The sequence below is a fragment of the Silene latifolia genome, chromosome 2 (genome assembly GCF_048544455.1).
Source record: "Silene latifolia isolate original U9 population chromosome 2, ASM4854445v1, whole genome shotgun sequence".
Lineage (NCBI taxonomy): Eukaryota > Viridiplantae > Streptophyta > Magnoliopsida > Caryophyllales > Caryophyllaceae > Silene > Silene latifolia.
The window spans coordinates 1,149,353-1,167,501 of record NC_133527.1 but is presented as its reverse complement, the minus strand read 5'-3'; the positions used below and the strand labels follow the sequence as shown (position 1 = coordinate 1,167,501).

Sequence of the window (18,149 nt, the reverse complement as noted above, 5' to 3'; positions counted from 1 at the left end):
CTTGCAAGTCTATATTATTAGTCAGGAGCAAGTCCACCTTATCAAATGTTGCTAAATGTATGCAATGAATTATCGTTTGTGTCCACTCTACTACCTAGAGGTCCCATTCCTATAACATAGAGGGAACCGGGTAAAAAGTACTCGGTATTCATATTATTGGACATGTATGTCTATAAGTTGAGGTGTTCTTTATCCAGCGGAATTTTTGAAACGGGTCCAATCTCCACAAGTAGATATTGAGATCAACATGAAGATGAAATAGAAAAGAAAAACCTCAAGAATATATATATGATAGGCCGAAAATAATCCCGGCCTAAGATTGTCACATATAAGCTGATGAATGAATCAGACAGGAACAAGTAGAGGTGAGTCTAGCTTTGGTTAAATAATGGAGTAATGAGTTATACATACTTGACAACAAAAATCATCTGTGGAGTCTAGATATATGCAATTTCCGAATTGTAGTTTTGCAAGGATAATGTAGTGCATGTGACTATGTATGAAAACCAACAACAGTAGGCTTCCTTGGTAAATGACAGGAAACTTGTGTAAGATTCACATGTGCAAACCCCCGTTGTGTCCATTTCTGCATGCCCACTTAAGCCCCAACAGACAGTCAGACACACCTCCCTCTCAAAACAGAGACGACAATAACAATATTACCCCAGTGTTTTAAAACCTCCTCAATTTGAGATGAATCATGCTAATATAATATAATCGACTCCTAAACACTCTAAACTGCATCATCCATCTCTAACAATTTCTTCTCTGTCAATAAACAAAGCCGGTTTTATGATTACTTATTGTGCGTTGCGCCCATAATAACACCAATCTACCAACATGAAAAGCTTAAACATAAAAATGCACTCATTTATTCACGTGAACCGCTTGTTTTTTCTGTCATCAGTTGCTCTCAACAAAAAAAATGCTGCGGGAAATAGAATTATAGTTGGATAGCTGGATAATACATGTGAGACCAAAGCATTCAGATACCATAGAATCATCATCACAAATTGAATGGATACAATTTACAATGCGTTAATGATTTTACAAACCCAAACAACCATTTTGTAAATTTTCATGCATCTCTGTCTGGCTTTCTGTAAATATAATTGTGTTTCATTTGTTGACGGTTAGATAATTTTGTGTGTGAATTTTCGTGTATCAATGAATTGCCGATTGAAATCTTGTTTCTACAGGATTGGCAAACTCAATCCATTTCAATATATTTAACCGTCACGAATCGTGACTCACGATATAGAATAATCGGTAATATGATTTCCCAGGAAATGTGACATGTATGGAAAATGTTGGGACTTTAGTAGGTGCTAGCTAGAAACTGTAAACAGAAATTACAGTTCGTTCAAAACAAGGAAAAAGCGGAATTGAAGAGGATATAATATGTACTCGGTATATCGGTTTGTCTCGTGTAAGACCGTGCAAGTCCTCCATCAAAATGGTTTATGGCTTTATGCAAATCTGCAAAGATGAGTGCAACCTAACAATAAAAGTCACTCGGGAAACCTACCAAAAACAGAAGGAACAGTTGACGTACATTGATAGAGTTAGCAAGTACCGAAATTTAAAATAATAAATAAACATAATAAAAAGGGAAATAAAGCTATCATTATTGCCTGTTTTGATCAAAAGCAATAGCTCCTGCTTCAATCTTGTATCAGTAGTACCACTTAACATAGCCCAATAATAAACAAATAACCTTAAAAACATCTTAGCAGCGTACTACAAAGATCAAACTTTAAACCAAAATAACAAAAGTACCAAGTTCACTAGTAGAACAGAAAAAACTCAAGAAAACAGACTCAAACAAATGGCTTCAGATGCGTTACCCTCGAGGCAAAACTTTTCTTGTCACTCAATTTATTAATTAGCGGGCTCCGCGATTGAGACTGACCATACGAGCCGATGAATCCATTTGTCCCCGCTGCGACCTACCATAAGAACCGCCTCCCCTAGACTGATTACCCCGATCCCTTGTATACCCGCCAGACGAGAACTGTCCCGGAGTGAATGGCTTCCCCCCGTATCCTGACCGCCCACCTTGTCTGCCTTGGGAGTATGACTGATTGTCCTGCCACCTGTTGCCACCACCACCACCTGCTGCCACAGCGGCATAGTCGGGCCCATCCCGTCTCCTAAGAGGCAGCCCGTCTAATGAACCGCCACCTAGCTTGGCCTCCATGGCCCGCTCGTTATTCTCAGCAAGGACCGAGAGTTTCTCGGTCAACTGGAAAGCCAAAGCCTGAAGTCTCGAGTGCTCGACTTCATGGAAGATGATGCAACGCGTCGGCTGATCCCATGTGGCATGAAGCTCCTCATTCACCATCATCTTGCTCACAATACAGTGTGTCTGAGTCTCAGATAGGTCGAACATCTTAGAAAGCTGGTCTAAGCCCAGAGAAGTGTAAGATGCAGCATACTTGAATAGATAAGTTCTAAGGGCCTCCTCTTTAATCTTAGATTTCAGCATTTCTAGGACATCCTCGCGGTTTCTCAGAAGCTTCCACACGTCAAGGGATGTGATGACATCATAAGCTTTCTGGAAATCTCCAAGAGTGAGGGCTCGGGTAGCTGCCATGACGTGATCTCGCACATTCTCAGGTGGGCCAGTCAAAGTTTGCTTCTCACTAGTTTCAAGCAGTCTACGGAACGTCTTGCTGATGATTCTGCGCTTCACATCAAAGATGTTGGAGGCCATGTAGGGGACCTCAAGTAGCATTGCGCAGGTCAAATGAACTGCTTCCAACAACTCAAGGTTGATGTGCATATGATATGGCATTTGACGTCTTCTTTCAAGCCTTTCCTGATTAAAAGTTAACAGCAAAAAAATGAGTACATGGACACAACACACAAGTACACGACAAATGGCACAAAAAGAGAAGTAGATAAAAAGAGAATCAATGTGCTCATTAATATAGAAAAGGGAATCAATGTGGTCATTAATCCCCTCAAATATGGTTGAATAAGGCGATACTCGACCTTCTCACAGCCGACTAAAACTATTTTCTCAAATTAATCCTCATATATACAAATATGGTATTTTAAAGTGACTAGAAAGTAGGGAACATAATTTACAAAACCAACTTACCGATGATAAAGTAAGCAGTAAGACAATAAAACAAACTTACTGATGATAAAAGTAAGCAGGAAGAGTAGCTTGGCATCGGAAATTATCAAAATTAAACGGGCACCTATTTGTAATAAAGTCCCTCGTGAAATGAAGAAAAAGTTCATACGTTATATATTCACTGGTTACTTCCATCACTTTGCAGTTACCAGGTATATGAATCAATGCAATGATACTAGTCAGCAGGTGACACTAATGGTGCAAATTTGATTTAAGAATGCCCGATTAAATCTTTCTATGCACCACTATAAAAGATGAAACCAGCATGGACAACTTATATATTTGAATAATGATTATTTATTTGCTTTATAATTTTCTTTCCTGTTATTATAAGAATAATGGATCAAAGGATTATGAAGCAGACACTATCATAAAGTAAAATTGTTTGATTCCTCAAGTTATCATCACAGATACATTCATCAAGAACACAAAGTGGAGTTCAAAATATTTGCCAGAACATCAAGAACTCAGTACATCACTTCCAGCACATCCCAACATGTTAGAAGCATTAATCGAACTCAGTGTGTGTGCTTAGCAAGCACGGAACAAACATTAGGTGTATACCCAAAAGGAACCCAATAAGAAAGAAAGGACACAAGGCAAAACAAGGGAAGTAGTGAAAGCACTAAAAACAGCTGCAAAGGCCAAAAGGGGTTTTACCTGTTCAGGAGTCTTATCATGATAACGGCTTTGAGAAACTCCTTGAGCAAGTAACTCTCTGACTCTCCCAGCAGAATACAGCTCGGATAAGCAGCTATGTGCTTCAGATATTAAGCCAACCCTGAACGCACAAAGACCAAGCTGAGCCATAGCTCTATTGAACAAAATCTGGGTTGAGATATCCAGCTGTTGAACTGTATCCTGAAGGTGGCTCATCAGAAGCAAATCCCGGGCAATCGAGAATTCATCCGTAAGTGCATGGTTGTATATATCACAAAGCATAGCCCGGGCCTTGGTACGCTCATCTCCAGATTGGTAAATTAGAGAGACTAGGCTGTCCATCAAGGCCCTGCTGCTCTCTGGAAATGTTGGTTTGCGTGGGACAAGCTCAGGAATTGCCACAAAGGAAGGGGGCCCCTTAAAATCATCAGCACCTTCTTCATTACTCTCCTCTTCAGATTGCTCAGCTAATTTCCTCATTGCATCATAGACACCTTGCGGCTTATAATACACAAATTCAACTCGTTTCAGGGCTACTTTTGCAGCGGCTTTCAGATTTCCACTTCTCTCGGAATATTCCTGGACATTCTGGGCCAGTGCCAAAAACATAGGCTCATCCCTTAGCCTTTCAACATAGTCCCGTGTATGTGGATCAATACACTGTAAGCTCTTGAAGAACTCAGCATCTAGTCTCTCAAGGAAAGCTACCAAGTTTCCCCACACCCGAATTGTACCCTTATAGTCCTCGCCCTTTTGAGTTTCATTCTCCTCGGGCTCCACGGTATCATCAACCAGAATATTAGTATACTGAGATAGAATGTCAAGAATAACAAGCATGTTGTGCACACATTTCTTCCACACATTTATGGGCATGTGTCCACTGAGACTAGGGTTGATGTCAAACTGAGCAGACACAACACTAAAATAGATCTCAAGCTTCTGAGCAGGTGTCTTAGCAACCTTAGTCAAAAAGGTGAGCTGCTCCACAAGCTCAACTCTTCCAGTTCCCTTCCTACCACGCGCTGCAATGATTTCCTTAACCTTTTTGTTGACAATATCATAAGTAATCTCGCTAGGGTCTTTCATGAATTGCTTCTCCATAAGCTTATCTTTCCTTCCCAGCTGCTTTTGCCAATCATCACCCCCTACATCATTGTCATTCCCACGGCCATCATCAATTTCAGAGTCAGAACCCTGGATATCAGACTTAGTATCTGAAAGGTCATCATCGTCATTTTCTTCGTCGTCCTCATCCTCCTCCTCATCAGGGACAACTTCATCCTCAAGCTCAGGATTCTCCCTAAACTTATTAATCTGATCTTCAAACAGCTTGTTATTTTTCTTCAGATTCTGCTTCATCTTATTCAAGGCCTTGGCATTACTGGGACTCATCTTTTTCTTAGCCTCTTTGTTGGACAAAGTCTCAGCAAGAAAATCCTCCAACATAACCATAGCCTTGATATAGACAGGTGGGACCTTAGCGGTCTCGGCAACCCGCATGACCTTTTCAAGCTGTTTGTTAATTTTATCAAAGCACTCTTGGAGACTGACCCAGTCATTAATTTTCATAGCATTCTTCATCTGGTCGACAGTAGCAGACAACTCTAGAAAACGCTTGTCCTTGGTAGGAAGAATGACCCGCTTCTGGTCATCAGAGGCATCGCTGTCACTTTGATTCTCTCGTAAGTACTTCTTATTAAGAGGATCACCGCCTTTATCATTCGGAACTTCAATTTCATCCCCGGAAACATCATAATCACTGACTTCCGATTCATCAGTGTCACTACCACCCTATAGACAAACAAACCATGTGAATAATAAGACTATCATAACAAGTTGATTAGAAGTAATTGAGTATATTGATGCGAGTACGGACACGGCCCGAAAGGAGCTATTACACGGTCCTTTGCAAGCTGCTACACGGTCCATCATTACAAATATTTTTATCTTATTTATTAGCTAATAATATGTTTAATTTATTTACCTAAAATTTGGTTGTGTAGTCAATAAACTCATTAGTGTTAGACCTTTCATTTTTATTTGCTTTTATGGTTGTAATTAGTGAAGGATTGATGGCAACCCTTCACTAGACTAGGAGTTTTGGTTATGGCTGCCTATATAAGGCCATGAGTTTTCATAATAATAAGAATCATCCAGAAAAACAAAAAAGATTAAGAAAAGAAAAACACTTGTGTTTTTGTTATTTTTTGAGTATGTAGTTTACATGCCAAAAATCGTTAGAGTTTGACGCGATCAAGCTTTAACCCGAGTAATATTCAATAGGTCTTGAGTATTCTCACCCATTACTCGTGTTATAGGTCTAGCACCGAGTAAATATCCCATTGACTTGAATTCTACCCATGAATTCAAGGCAAATATCCCTTCATTTTATTTTTCTATTATCCGCTTCCGCAAATTCGTATCATATATTGAGTTAAAAGTAATGAAGGAAGAAACCTGATTCCCCCAAAAGCGCGACATGTTGAGCAAGATGTCGAGTTAGAAATCACTGCAAAGAATAAACCAGAAAAGTAATTAAAATCAAAAGTATGAGCAGCAAGAAATCCAATTCACTAGTTAAAAACCATTAAAAAAGAAGGTGAATGAGAGGAAACAATAGGAATGTTATCAAAAAAAAAAAAACCAAAACCCTAAAATCAAAAAACAAAGGGTGGTTTAATGACAAAACATGTATTATTGGTAATTAAATTGAATATTTTAAAGTGGGAATTGATGAATTTAATAGTTGGTTAAGAAGGAGTGCAGAGAATGAAGCGAAAAAAAAAAGTAAATAACGAAACCGGGCAGGGCAATACATGAAATAAGGAAATCAAAGTAGAGCAGATGATTGAATATTCAGAAACTAGGTTAAAAACCATACAACAGAATTGAACAAGAATAACAACGTATTGAAAATCAAATATTGAGAAATTGAAGACAAATCAATGAATGAATCAAAGATAAGAATGAAAGTATATAAATAAAGAAAGAGAGCGATGATGAAAATAAATACATACCTAAAGCAAGCGAGAAATAAAGAGAGAGATGATGGAGAGGCAAAGTGATTAGATTAGATTTAGGTATATGTATGTATACCGGGAAGAGGAGCTGCTGCTGCTGCTTGCTTTGTTGATGATGTAAATGTATGTATGTCTACGGAGGAGGAATAATATGTCAAGGGTTTTTGTGTTGCTTTGTTTTTGTTACGGACTAGGAAACTTGTTTGTGTTTTATGTTTTCGTTTTTTTGGAAATTTCTGATCCGTATCCACCTTCCTTATGGCCCATCACTTTTAACCTCCCATCTTAGCCCATCTCAATTTATAACTCACAAAGGAGTTCGGGGCGTTATCGGGTTGGGTCCGTCATTCAGATGCATTTATTGTCCCGGGTCAAGTTTAGATGGGGTCATTAACCAGTCGCCTAACTATCGGATTCATAATTGGGTTTAATGCTCATTTTCATAATTTCTGGTCAAGTCGGTTTAGGCTAGGTTCTGTCGAATTTAACTCCTCGAATTATTATCGGCTCAATTTTTTCGATTATTTACTTAACACGCCAAATTTAAGTCCACAAGCCTCGCAGATAGGCCTAGCTTGATTTCTTTTTCAAACGAAAATTTAGGGTATTGGGTATAACAATTAACAATGATCAAATTGGTAACAGTATAAATTCGTATAGCTAATATGATTAGAATGAATTCTTATTTCGTATAATTAGGGGGCGTTCGGTTAGAAAAAAGAAAAGGGAAAGGAAATTAGAAAGGGTAAGAGGGGAAAAGTAAGAGATTACCTAAAACTTAAATAGTTGTTTGGTTACATCAAGAAAATGAAGTGTGATAGGGTGTGGTTTGTTTTGGTGTGCGGGTGGTGGTTTAGGTAGGGTGGTTGTGGTGGTGGTGATGGTGGCGCTGGCATCGTGGTGGTTCTGGTGGCAATGGGGTGGTGGTGATGGTGGTTGTGGCGATGGTGTTGTTGTGGTGATAGTTTTGGTGGTAGTGGCGATGGCGTCTTGATGGTGACTATGTGGTGGGAGTCGCAAGTGTAATGGTAGGTAAATAAGGTGGTTGAAGGATAACAAGGATAATAAAATCTTATACCTTGGGGGTAGGGGTAATGAACTAGATGGATTGAAGGGTAAGGAAGGGAATTGCATTCTCTTTTCTCTTTATTTGCAAAGGAAATCAATAATTTTGTTTTCCTTTCCCTTCTTATAGCAATCGATAAATCATAAATGTCGTCAAAATCAAACACGTTCATTGAGGAATATCGTCAAACAGACTAGTGAAAAAGATAGCTTACGGTATGACAAAAATATACACTCTCGGCAATAAGATTAAAGACATGGTTATACTCTCTCAAGCAGTTTCTCAACATAAACTTTCTGCTCTCCGGGGCTTGAAGACCCTGACTTCATGATTGCGTTGCATACGAGTATCACCTTAGCTGGAGATTCAGCATTCACCTATAATTGAGAAAGAAAACTGCATCATTGGAAAAGAACTCTAAATCACTTATTAAAAGAAGCTGAAATGAGTATAAGAGGACCATTTTAGCCAGATAACTACATAGCTAGGAGGGAAAAGAGTCAAGAACAAGAAACCCAAGGCGGGGAATAGAAAGTTTCAAGAGTAGTACCCAAACACGGCCATTTAAGCCCACGGCAATTTCGAACGATAGCTTCTTTCCAAGACCCTCAAGAAGTGGACATGGTGGAGAACTCAGAAGCCTAATCACAGAAAAAGGATCATCAATAGACCTTTAATGGAAACAACTTAGCTCCACAAGGGGAGGGAAAAAAGTGAATTTTATTTCTTGAGCCCAATAGTGCTTTTACGTAACTGTAAGCCACTCTCAATTCTCAAACATTTAGAACAAACACATGAAACAGTCATGTATATCACGAAATGCCACTGATAGGAGTTCTTACATTCGTGAAAGGCCAGTTGAAGTTTCAAACATAAAACCGTCAGTCAGTGGTCCAAATTCTGCTGCTTTGCCGCTTGCTATTTCAATATTATAACAGAAAGGCATAAGAAAATGTGCGTCTTCAAGCTTATCTAGAAGCAAGCAGACATTTAATTCAGACTACGAACCATCTATGCACGATAACTCTGGGTTCATGCCAGCATTTGCTTTGACAACACGAGCATATAGTAGAGTCCCAAACTGCAAAGGAACAAAAAAATGCTAAAGAAGAGAAGATTATAGGCTACTTTGTCCTCAATTAAGAAAGAAGAAGAGAAGAAAGGTGAAAAGGTTATCTCTTAAAACATCCTTATGCAGGAAGATTGATTCTCAATCATCCCACTTTAATTCAACAATCTTGAATACAACATTTACTCCAATATCTCAATGGCTCCCGCATGTGGAGGGATAGGAGTTATAACTTATAAGCTGCCTAGATAAAGGCAGTTTTCAGATGACCATAATCAAAATTGCATAAACTGACTGCTATTTCACAGCATAAGAAACATTGTCGGTTTAGTAAGTCATTTTGCTTTATTCCATCATATTCCACGGTCACAGAAAGGTGTTCATTGGCTCAGTTAGAAATGATATCTCATGATAATCTACAATACTACATTACTACTCTATTATTACTAAAGTTTTTACTTCTCCATTTCTTCCCCTTTGATCCTGTTCGAGTTGGAGGCTGAGGATGAACTAAGCGAAGTAAAACTCTACAGCAGTTATAGAGAAAAATAGAGATAATGAGGTGGATAAATCTAAAAATGATTTTCCGATACTTGTACACAATGATTGCAGATTAACTATTGCCTTACATTTGAGAAATAAAAATCTCATACCTAACGTGCCTTTTTTTTTTTACTACTCTACCTGTAAATCAGGTGTTCTGGACCCACTTTTTTGTGTGAAGAATATTGAATTATGGGTCACTGGGATTTGAAGGTGGGCACTATGACAAATAAAACAAATTTTAGGGAACTAAGCATCACAAAAAGAAGAAGTGATTTAGATTAAAAAAAAATTCATATTTTGTTTTGAAAGAGATATTAAGATGGGGGGTAAGAATATAGGAAATGAAGAGGAAGAACAAGGTAAACGATGGTGGTGGTTAGGATTTGGGGATAAGACTTGGGACTTGGACACCAAGATAATGACTATGAAAAAAATACAGTAGTTCTTCTTCACATTTACATCACTTGCCTCCGTCTATGTTCAACATCTATAAGAAGTACATGTTGGATTAAGAATCAAAATCAATCATGCATCTCCATCAAATTTTGAGCAGGTTAAAACCCTTTTTAAGTTTAAAATGGATCGAAATCTGGAGACTGGAGACACCTGACATCGGTAGTTTGAGAACAATCATGGGTTCGAAGACAAACAATCATGGGTTCAAAGACAAGCCTTCACGAACTACAGAAACAAGAACAAACTAGGCAAATAAATGAAAAGAAAATAGATGGTGCAAAACCATCATCATGGACATGCTTGGAACAAATTCATCAAAGACACGAACGAAACAGAAGTCAACTTAAATCACAAAAGTAAGAAGGACAAAGCTTAATGCAGTAGTCATGCAGCTCTTCAGAATGCATACCTCAAACTTTGGAATATTTTTCCTGATAACACCTTCAAAAGCCAAAACAGGCAAAAATGCCAGTGTAGGTCCTTTAATGTCCACAAGAAAGTTCTGCTTGCAAAGAAAAATAAAGACTGTACTTAAGTTTTATGTTAAGAAGTTTATATGAGATGATACTTGATAGGACGGGGAAGGAAAAATAAAGAAATGAGGTGTTCGTTTTTGATAGATATAGATGCTTACATCTGCTCTACAGTCCAAAACGATGCCAAGGACATGATCCTCCACACAAGGAACATACTGCACAAGAAATCGCATAAATAAGTTTATGCATCCATGCCTACGACACATCAATGTTAAATAAAATGTTATCAAACTTGCTTATACTAGCAAAACAATTCGACATTCACCTTTCACAGTTCATATACAAAACCTACTAACTGGAACTGAAATTGATGGTATAAATGGAGTATCTCATTTGTCTCTCCAACTTGAAAAGTGATAACTTAACACACATCTTCACTTATTTTGATAGACCCATATGACAATTTGGAACTGAAAGGGTTAGCCAAAAATGATTCAAGGGAATAACATCAGAAATACAAAAACCACGGATACGAATCACCAAGGGTCAACAATAACAGCTTTAAAAAGATCTTTTGCTCAAAACAAAAAAGGCTCACATTAGACCTAGCGAAGTATATTGCATAGTTCTGGGTTAAAAAAAAAACATATCTTACTCTTTTATGAGATCCTTCAACCCAATATTTGTTTGGCTTCTCGAATCTCAATTTGCCAGCTTTAATGACAGAAATCGCATCACCATCCTGACATCATCCAAATCTCAGTCAAATTATCAACAAAAAGTAGGTATGTTTCTTATCACTTCCCTGTGTAGAAGAAATGAGCCGTACAAATAAATCCGTTCACAGAAACGAGTTTTAAACTTTTCAGTCACAGTTTTTCTGTAATGCTAAATCTTAGCATTTTAAAGACCAATGCTAAACGGCAGAGGTATAAAAAGCTGCTAACTTCCCGCAATGATCGAACTTAGCATTGTGTATAACAAAGGTGGAGACTCACAACTCAACATATCAGACTCACACTTGCATAATCACATGGCCATGAAGAACAATTAGTGCTACCTGAATGGAAGTTTTTAGGTTTAAAGAGGCAACATTGTTTTCGACATGTACAAAGTAATTAGACAACAAAGACATGGACAGTAAACAATATCATGACAGCACCACCAGACCAACCACAATTAATTCGCCTTTTACACGAAGTTACAATCTTTCACCTCTAAAACCACCCAAATTCACACCAGTGTAGTTGAATGGATATAAATCACACAGCAATGTTAATAAAAAAAAAGAAAGAAAAAAAAAAAAAAAAAGCAAGACAGTAGAAAAGGCCAAGTTTGAAAATAACCTGACGAAGGCCGGTACCGAGTTTAATAGTTTGGGTGGTTAATGTAGAGAGGTCCAAAACGACGTCGCCTGGAACCTAATAATGATTTAAAAAAGATAGAGATAGAATCAGGAAATCAAAAAAAAAGGAAGGAAGTGAAAAAGAAAACTGGAAAAAAAGAAAAGGGAAAACATACAACAGATTGATTAATGAAGGTTTTGAGTGCAGTAGAAGGATCTTGTTCCATTTCCCCTCGTTTAATTTAGCACTCCAGTCAGTGTGTTTACTAAAGCAACAGATTGATTCAAGAAACCACTATTAAGGAGAAATAGAGAGATGTTGGAGAGGCACTATGGATCTTCACAGTTCACCCTGCTATGTTGTTGTTCATGTACGGAGTAAAGCACTAAAGGGTTTATTTCTTGGATTTGGTTGGGTCATTACCGAGTCGGTTAGTTATCGGATACTTCTATAATAGGATCCGCTCAATTTCATAATTTGTCCAGTTTGGCTCACAGGTTTCGCCTAGTTTAATTCCTCAAATCATTATCGCATCGATTTCCTCCATTATTTTACCAATTTTAATTGAATACGGCCATACGGGTCATTATCCAAGAAAGTTGTAAGGTTAATTACTTATACAAACATCTTTTATAATAGATAAAAATAAATGAATTGTTAATTTAATACCACGGATTCTCTAGTCTAATTTAGCTAAACTGGTTAATAACACTATTGATTTCTTTTTTTTTTAGATGTCCTTTGGCTGACATAAGATTGCTAATGATACTTATGAATCAATGACGGGAAATTTACAGACTCTCTTGTTAAAGACCTTTATCACCTTGACTTTTGCCAATGTCCGGTTAAAGATACTTGTGTTTCTCGTTTTGAATATCTATATCTATTTACCAAAACTTTATGGCTGTTCCGGTTGTTGATAGTTTAGGAGTATCTCCCTAGTCTCTAGTCTAATTTAGCTACACTGGGTTCATAAGTAGGGATATTAGGGAAGTTGAACATTTGTTAGCTCCGATTCAATAGGTTAGTGGCTCTGCAGGAGTAAAGAGTGGCCCAACCACAGCCACATTATCCACATTACCGGGAATTGAAGAAAAAAGTCATCTAACCACCTTGAGCTACTGATATTTTTTTGACAACAAATTATCTCCAGCATGTGAAAAAAAATATCAGGTCACAACGTATATCGAAAAAATGCAGGCAGCGTTAACTCCTAACATCCTGCTCGCTCTTCACTCGCTCAGTGGCATTAGGTCTCCGGAAGAAAGGAGATAGAATTCAGTCTTTCCTGATCTTAACTTTTAAAATTTTGCCTCTGGAAATTTAAAATGTTTGACAATGTAAAACTTGTACAGAACAGATACTAACTAAGCTTAGGAGTCTAATAATAAACAACCAGGAAACATAATAAATACCCATGACAGAAACATCCTTCCTCAGTGGATAACTGTATCCAAAACTAGTCTCAATAAGGAGCAAGTTATAACAGAGAACCATCCTAAGAGTAGATAAAAAGGCGCAGTACAAGAACAAACTAGTTCATTCTCCTGATGAGCTCGTTAATGAAGTTTTCCCTGTTTCCAGCATCACCGCCTTCCACAAAGTGGTTCCTCTTCTTCTTAAGACCGCCATTTGGTGCCGACAGCTGGAATGGCCAAAGGAAGTTATTGGCTTCCTTGAAGTGAGGGCCTACTGTTATTATCTCATGAATTAGATCTTCCGCGCAGATTATGCCATGCTTTCCCAGCACCTTCACGCAGACACAACACATCAATTCAGTATGACCACATAAGCTTAAATCAACTTCGGATACATCTTATTTTAAAATAAAAACAGCTACATCTTGGTCCAACCTATCAAACGTAATGATTTTGCTCAAAAGGACAGCACAAGATTAGACAGAAAAGAACAGAAACACATTTTAATATATTGAGAACCATCAATGACAACTAGTTCATGCCAACACATACCAAATGTTTAACAAGAAACAAAACTTCAGTTTTAGAGTAAAATACCCAATGATTTCAACATTTTCAGCCACAACAACAAACGTTTCCAAGGTAGCTTTCAATAGTGTTCAATTGAAGTATGGTTTAATTGAACTACACCATATCTGTCTTCAACCCCATTACAGGCATTACCCCAACCTCTGCTATCTTTCAGGCACAAAAGAAGAACCAACACCAATAGCCTCATCCACAAGATCAAGTGGAAAAAGAATTTCTTGGAATGAGAATGAAGGTGACACAAAAGTACTTTTGAGTATGCAAAATGCATACAAGGATCTCAGTTTCAGCTTTTGGCATATTCAGAATATGTTTCAGGTTATAGAAAGATACTACCTAAGACATAGTATTAGAATGGAATCAGAATAGAAAAAATCAAGCATTTGTGATCTGTATTATATCTTGCCCACTGAGTTTGCTAAAAATCAAGCGATTTCCAATTTTCGTGACTTTGCTGACTATTGTACGATAGCAAGGGGCAGGAGAAGAAGGCAACTGTTCACAACACCTTACATTTCCTATTTTAGTAGCCTAGTAGGCATGTTAAATTCCACGAATAGGTCTTGTGACACATTAAAAGCGATAAAAGGGTCTATGTCGTCTATCCCATATGACCAAATGAGGGTATATCCGAAACCAGCTAAGATTGATTAAGGTAGCTCATTGGTTTATAAAGCAATCAGCTAGATGTGATAAACTCACACTACCCTACAGTTAAACAGGCTGAATAGTTTAAATTTGAGGAACGGTATTCACATTCGACTGTAGTTAGTAAATAAATTTTCCTCGTGTATTCTCCTCCTTACCACCCTCTTCAACCACTTTGAGAATTTGGGTTCTCTCCCTTTTTAAGCAATTCTCGACCCAGTTGATCCGTTTCCGTTTCCAGTCCAGACCCGGATACATGTTGGATCCATATTCCATATGAATATTAATAGGATCCAGATGTGAAACAACCACCCATAACTCTTACTCCTATAAGTTTTGATCATCAAAACAGAGTTTACTGCGCACTAATGAGTTCAAGTTTGAATGTTATGTATTGTTGTTAGTGGATAAGTTTTGATCAGTTGAAATTCTTGATATTTTTTTCTGAATTCTTAGCTAATTTGATGTTGGTTTGATTGAAAGTTTGGAAGAATAGGAATCACAGAGTCAACGAGAGAATAGCAACACGATACAACTGGTATTGCAGTACCGATGTAAATGAACACACATTTACCCCCAGCCTAAAAAGATTCTTAGTAGTGGATATTTTCATTTCCAGAGAAATTTAATGTTCTCTTCTCTGCCCTCCATTCACCATTACTTGCAACTTATGTTAGTCACAGCATACAGAAATTTCCTTTCCACCTTTGATACACCTATCAACCTTAGCAACAAAACAGCTATAGTTAAATAAATAATACGTCAGGTCAAAGGAATCCAGCATTTTACTACACACACACATGGACTATCTTTAGTAATCTTAGATACTATATAAGTTAGGTCAAAGGAATCCTGCATTTTACTACACACACATATGGACTATCTTTAGTAATCTTAGATACATCATATAGTTAGAATGAAATCTCAAACCACCGAAAAAGGCTGCAAGCAAAGGATTACCTTGTCAATTATTGAATTGTCAGTCAAAGGAATCCTCTGCTTGTCAACTTTCCCATAACCCCTTTTGTAGATCAGTTCCTTGACACTCTTCAAATTAGGATACCTGCATTGGAGAAAAGTGTTTTCAGAAGTGTAAACAATTACAGAAAGATTTACATGAAGAGGCCAAGCGAAATGAAGAATGTACCCGTAGGTAACATAGGGCTCCACCCTGTGCAGCATGTTTAGAGTGGCTTTGTTGACCTTGAGAAAAACACCATTGAAGATCTGTATTGGCAAGAAATAATTACACCAAAATACAATAATATTGACAAAAACAGTTAACAGAAACAACAATGAATTGGCTTGCTCAACAAGCTTTAACAGTTAGGCATCAAGTCATCACCTGCCTCAAACGTAGGAGCTGCAATATCTTCCTTGTGTTAGGGTGCATAGCATTGATACTGCACACAACATGACAAACATCATCAACAACCAAAACTGAGTGCTGGCAGCAATAAAAACTTAACAAACAGGTTGAAAACGCACCCTCTGATACGAATGATGAACAAAAGCTTAGCCTCGGGCTCGACATAGAAGCCTCCCTTCAACTTAGCTTCCCTCCTAAGGCTAATAGCCAACTTCTCCTGAAAACCCAGAAAATTAGAATGAAGAAGCGAAGATGATAATGAATTGATGATGATCGTGAAATAAGTAAGAAAAGCAAGAATAGCATAAAAACCTCTTCTTGGTACTCCTTGTCATATTGCTGAGCTCTCTTGTAAATCTCCTTCCTGTTCTTACGACTCTTCTCCTTCTGAGCCTCAACATTTTGTTTATTGGCTAATGCCCATTCCGCTTCCCTTTTCTGCTTCTTCAATACAGACTCGGGAATAATCACTGCCTTTGTAGCTTCCTCGCCCATTTCTGACCAATACAAAAAAAAATAGTATATTAGAGTTGAAATATTTCCATTGCTCAACATACCAACTCTATATCAAGTCCAGCAGCCAAAAGCACAAGGCAGTTAGCAGGGGATACCGCTCCCAAAAGCAACGAAAAAATAAGGATTACTGATGTTTGAATTATTTCAAAGGTAGTCAGCAGCGTCCATATATAAATAAGCAGTAGCAAAAGATGAACATAAAGCCGAAACAGAACAAATACAAGTACTTGTTGCTTTCATTACTAACAGCAGTTTGTTTGCTTGTTTACATCAAAGCAGCTCGATTTCCACCTACGGACCATGGCAAAGCCTTTTTATTTAAAGTCACGCCTTTAAGACAAGCAAAGACAACAATAGTCGAAGTACATTACAAAACAAACAAGACAACACAATTTTTTGATCCAAGGATTAGTTATTTGCATAGAGAAAAAACCTTCAAGCATGCAACCTATCTGAAGTTCTGAACTTTCGCGTGTTATTTTTTTCACATTTCAGTTTTAAACTATCCAATTTTAATCATAATGGAAAAATATTGAGCTAAAGAACAAAACCTAGCTTGAGCACAAAACAAGAAAATGAACGAACTTAAAATAAAACTAGACGGATTGAAGAAGTATGGCAGATTAAATAGAATGTAATAGAGTGCAAATAAGCAAATCAAACTAAACGATTGGGTAATGAAACTAAAACAATTCAAATAGACCGACTCCAAACATTCCACCACTCTATTTCATAACAAGTTCCCAAATCCCAAATCAAAACTAGTCGCAGTTCTCAATTATACAAACCCAATGCCTTTACAATTGAAGAGTTGGAGGTTTTGGGTTCTTCAGAAGAAGCCAAGTAAGGAGTGAGTACATGATACAGCAAAATCAACATTCATCCAATGTAGCCGAATGTCTGGCTAGCTACGCGGAGGTAAATATACACATTGAATTGGGTTTTACAAGACCCATGAAACCCTATTACCCAAAATGTTATTCCGCAATACGAAATATTGCAATCGATGATCATTGAATAGGAAACACATCACTCAAGATCACAACTTAAATACAACTCATAAACCATTATTTCATACACTGAAATACTGCAAAAGATGAACTTCAAAAAAACAAAATTACTGCAAAAGATGAAAACTTTAATCAATTTAACAGTCCACTTATTAACAAAATTACTCCATAAGAAAAAAAGGCTCACTCGAAAATAAATAAAAGCAGAAGTAAAAAAAATAGAAATGAAACAAAAATGGGAGCGGAAGAAAAAAAAAAAAAAAGCAGACCTGAAGCAATTAGGGAAGAAGTAGTCTGTAACAGAGGAGGTTTAGTGATTAGGGTGTGAGAGGAAGAGAGAAGCACAAATGTTGAGCTGTTATATTGATGGGTTATATGTATATGTACGGGGTTGTAGCCCAATCAGCTGTACCTCAACATGGCCCATCCTATCTAATGAGATGGCCCAAACTCGATAATCACCAAAATATGTTGGCTAGGTGGACTTGGTCGAGTTCAGGTCATGACTACGTTCCCGTCGGGTTTGGTTTGTCGGGTTAGTCGTCTCAATTCTTAGTTCAAATTCGGGACGTTGCCGGGTCAAATCAGTTTGGGTCAGGATTTGTGTAATTTAGCTCCTCAATTTTTTTTCCTGATTATTCGATCAATTCAAGTTGAATACAAGTCTTTATTAGGGAAATAATGTTAAAACACTTATATAAACATATGTTGTTTAATATTTGCTAATGATTACTTATGAAACAATTAGTTAATAATGACTAACAATATATTTTGTTAAACATTTTTCTTTAGTTTTTCCAAATTATCTTCTGGCCT

General features: G+C 37.5%; 3 protein-coding genes across 3 annotated transcripts; all 3 read right to left on the bottom strand.

The window, feature by feature from the left end:
• Positions 1-1,606: 1,606 nt before the first annotated feature.
• On the bottom strand, positions 1,607-7,093 carry LOC141641983 (eukaryotic translation initiation factor 3 subunit C-like). Its single transcript, XM_074450636.1, has 4 exons — positions 6,823-7,093; positions 6,263-6,314; positions 3,806-5,596; positions 1,607-2,821 (listed from the first exon to the last, which is right to left on the bottom strand). Exons 2-4 carry the CDS (start codon positions 6,284-6,286, stop codon positions 1,886-1,888), a joined length of 2,751 nt encoding a protein of 916 aa, XP_074306737.1. The 5' UTR covers positions 6,287-6,314; positions 6,823-7,093; the 3' UTR covers positions 1,607-1,885.
• Positions 7,094-8,038: 945 nt separating this feature from the next.
• Positions 8,039-12,289, bottom strand: LOC141641982 (uncharacterized). Its single transcript, XM_074450635.1, has 9 exons — positions 11,960-12,289; positions 11,785-11,859; positions 11,094-11,180; positions 10,597-10,653; positions 10,372-10,464; positions 8,900-8,972; positions 8,734-8,809; positions 8,442-8,532; positions 8,039-8,268 (listed from the first exon to the last, which is right to left on the bottom strand). The coding sequence occupies exons 1-9, from the start codon at positions 12,008-12,010 to the stop codon at positions 8,152-8,154; spliced, it is 720 nt and encodes a 239-aa protein (XP_074306736.1). The 5' UTR covers positions 12,011-12,289; the 3' UTR covers positions 8,039-8,151.
• A 767-nt stretch (positions 12,290-13,056) lies between these two features.
• Positions 13,057-17,692, bottom strand: LOC141641981 (large ribosomal subunit protein uL30y-like). Its single transcript, XM_074450634.1, has 7 exons — positions 17,603-17,692; positions 16,120-16,304; positions 15,927-16,024; positions 15,784-15,841; positions 15,586-15,665; positions 15,399-15,501; positions 13,057-13,534 (listed from the first exon to the last, which is right to left on the bottom strand). Exons 2-7 carry the CDS (start codon positions 16,300-16,302, stop codon positions 13,319-13,321), a joined length of 738 nt encoding a protein of 245 aa, XP_074306735.1. The 5' UTR covers positions 16,303-16,304; positions 17,603-17,692; the 3' UTR covers positions 13,057-13,318.
• Positions 17,693-18,149: the final 457 nt, after the last annotated feature.

Coding starts and splice junctions, on each gene's coding strand:
- LOC141641982 (XM_074450635.1), bottom strand. CDS start 12,010: ATGGAACAAGATCCTTCTACTGCACTCAAAACCTTCATTAATCAATCT. Junction 11,860..11,959: donor CCTTCATTAATCAATCTGTT/GTATGTTTTCCC, acceptor AATCATTATTAG/GTTCCAGGCGACGTCGTTTT. Junction 8,269..8,441: donor GCTTAAATGGCCGTGTTTGG/GTACTACTCTTG, acceptor TCTCAATTATAG/GTGAATGCTGAATCTCCAGC.
- LOC141641981 (XM_074450634.1), bottom strand. CDS start 16,302: ATGGGCGAGGAAGCTACAAAGGCAGTGATTATTCCCGAGTCTGTATTG. Junction 16,025..16,119: donor ACAAGGAGTACCAAGAAGAG/GTTTTTATGCTA, acceptor CTGGGTTTTCAG/GAGAAGTTGGCTATTAGCCT. Junction 15,502..15,585: donor GAGCCCTATGTTACCTACGG/GTACATTCTTCA, acceptor TCTCCAATGCAG/GTATCCTAATTTGAAGAGTG.
- LOC141641983 (XM_074450636.1), bottom strand. CDS start 6,286: ATGTCGCGCTTTTGGGGGAATCAG. Junction 5,597..6,262: donor CGCGCTTTTGGGGGAATCAG/GTTTCTTCCTTC, acceptor GTTTGTCTATAG/GGTGGTAGTGACACTGATGA. Junction 2,822..3,805: donor ATGATAAGACTCCTGAACAG/GTAAAACCCCTT, acceptor ACTTTTAATCAG/GAAAGGCTTGAAAGAAGACG.